The sequence below is a fragment of the Molossus molossus genome, unplaced genomic scaffold (genome assembly GCF_014108415.1).
Source record: "Molossus molossus isolate mMolMol1 unplaced genomic scaffold, mMolMol1.p scaffold_m16_p_1, whole genome shotgun sequence".
NCBI classification, from domain to species: Eukaryota; Metazoa; Chordata; class Mammalia; order Chiroptera; family Molossidae; genus Molossus; species Molossus molossus.
Genome location: NW_023425344.1, coordinates 162,242,787 through 162,245,050, shown reverse-complemented (window position 1 = coordinate 162,245,050; position 2,264 = coordinate 162,242,787). Strand labels below are relative to the sequence as shown.

Genomic DNA, 2,264 nt, shown 5'->3' with positions numbered 1-2,264 from the left:
ATTTATTTAACTGACAACAGGAAAGTGACAGGAACAGAGGTGACTAATAATGGAGGCTAATTTCATAACGAAGATAGAATTAGATTAGAAGGACTGCTAGCCCAGTGAATAAAAGTGTTTTATAAAACATGATTAATACTCATATAAAATAAAGCATTGGGGGAGGGGGTGAGAAGAGATTAACCAAAGAACTTACATGCATACATGCAGAACCCATGGACACAGACAATAGTACAGTGGAGACCTGGTTGGGGGCAGGAACAGGGCAGAGGGTGTCAATGGGGAAAAGGGGGGGGGCAGCTATAAATCTCAACAATAAAGCTAATTTTTAAAATAAAACTTTAGGAGCTGCTTGTGTGCTCTTTTGGTGCGGACCTGGTACCTCTTTTGTGAAGCGGCAGCTGAGGAGACTCCGGCGCTGGCCATGGCCAACGAAAAGCCCAAGGAAGGAGTCAAGACTGAGAACAACGATCATATTAATTTGAAGGTGGCGGGGCAGGATGGTTCTGTGGTGCAGTTTAAGATTAAGAGGCATACACCACTTAGTAAACTAATGAAAGCCCATTGTGAACGACAGGGTTTGTCGATGAGGCAGATCAGATTCCGATTTGACGGGCAGCCAATCAATGACACAGACACACCTGCACAGTTGGAAATGGAGGATGAAGATACAATTGATGTGTTCCAGCAGCAGACAGGAGGTGTCTACTAAAAAGGGAACCTGCTACTTTACTCCAGAACTCTGTTCCTCCAGACCAAGAAGACATTCTCAATTAGAAAACTGCAATTTTGTTTCAACACATCTGACTACTACAGTATAGTTTTCTCTATTCTTGCATTTTCCCCTTCCCCATTCCTTTATTGTACATAAAGTAACTGATGTATGTGCACAAACATTTGCATTTTTTTTTAACTAAATGGCCAATGGTATGTTTTGATCAACATCAAATGGAGATGGGACGGGGGAAAATACTGGTTCTGTGAAAATACCCCCTTTCTCCATTAGTGGCATGCTCATTCAGCTCTTATCTTTATATTCCAGTAAGTTATTTTGCTCTCACTGTTTAACAAAAAAAAGAACAACATAAAAATCCTTGCATACCTTGTTTGATTGGAGAATTTTAATGTTTTTCATTTATCATTGTAAAGCCAAGGACAATTTTATAACTTTTTTGTACGTAGCTGTTACATGTAGGGCAATCTGTCTTTAAGTAGGGGTAAATTACTCTAAAAGAAATGAATCCTAGATAGTTTTCCCTTCAAGTCAAGCGTCTTGTTGTTTAAATAAACTTCTTGTTTAAAATGAAAAAATAAAATAAAATAAAATAAAACTTTAATGTCATTCTTAGCTTGCTAATTTTGATAACCTATAACTCTGAAAAAAATATTTTTTACAACTTAGTCTAAAGAATGTTCTTTATAAAGAGAGCAAAATGTTCCAAATTTCATTTCTCACCCTTCCTGTATGCACCACTCATCATATAAAAGGGTGTTCTCACTCCAAGATCATTCTGTTTAAGAAAAATAATAGGTCTCTCAAAAGACCCAGTCTAGGAATTGTACCATCTAGACATAACTCATTGCATGTGACTTTGCAGGTTTTTGAAAAAGCAGCTTGGACTGCTGCCCATTCTACTGAAATGAAGAAGAGCAAGGAGCCCTACTTTTTCTGGAGGCCATGGAATCTGAAACCAAAAGCATCAGTTTGAATTATTGCAAAATTTTAATTAAAAAAAATAAAACAGAAAAAGAGCAGAATTCCATGGTTGGTTGGTGAGATGTGGCCAAGACGAGTGTGCTAAAAATATGCTTACCATCAACTTATACTTAACACACCTCGACTAGTTAAGAGCCTACTGAAAATATCAAATTTTTATCCTCAAGACATAACATTGATATTTCTAAAGTACAAAATAATCTGTTTCACCGCGTTATATGAGATCATTACTAAGATTGTCTTACAAAACAGTTCATTTTATTTAATATGTCTATCTATAACTTGGAAACCTTGATTTTGTTTTTGATGCTTTACATTTCATTTGAAATGTTTGTTCTGAATATTTAAATTTTTATAAAGATATGTCCCTGTAAAAAATAAAGCTTTGGTATCAATTTTCAAATGATCTTGAAAATAAAATGCCTTTGTCTGTTTAAAGAGACTGAAATTGTATTAGTAAGTTTTAATCATTTAAAACAATAGAGTATCTTCTATTCATTTTCAATAGGATGAGGCAGTATTAAAACAAGACCATTCCATCAGAGAA

General features: G+C 35.4%; 1 protein-coding gene across 1 annotated transcript; it reads left to right on the top strand.

Annotated features, from left to right (window-relative positions):
* The first annotated feature begins 354 nt into the window (after nucleotides 1-354).
* Nucleotides 355-1,302, top strand: LOC118637998 (small ubiquitin-related modifier 2-like). Its single transcript, XM_036273744.1, has one exon. It carries the CDS (start codon nucleotides 425-427, stop codon nucleotides 710-712), a length of 288 nt encoding a protein of 95 aa, XP_036129637.1. The 5' UTR covers nucleotides 355-424; the 3' UTR covers nucleotides 713-1,302.
* Nucleotides 1,303-2,264: the final 962 nt, after the last annotated feature.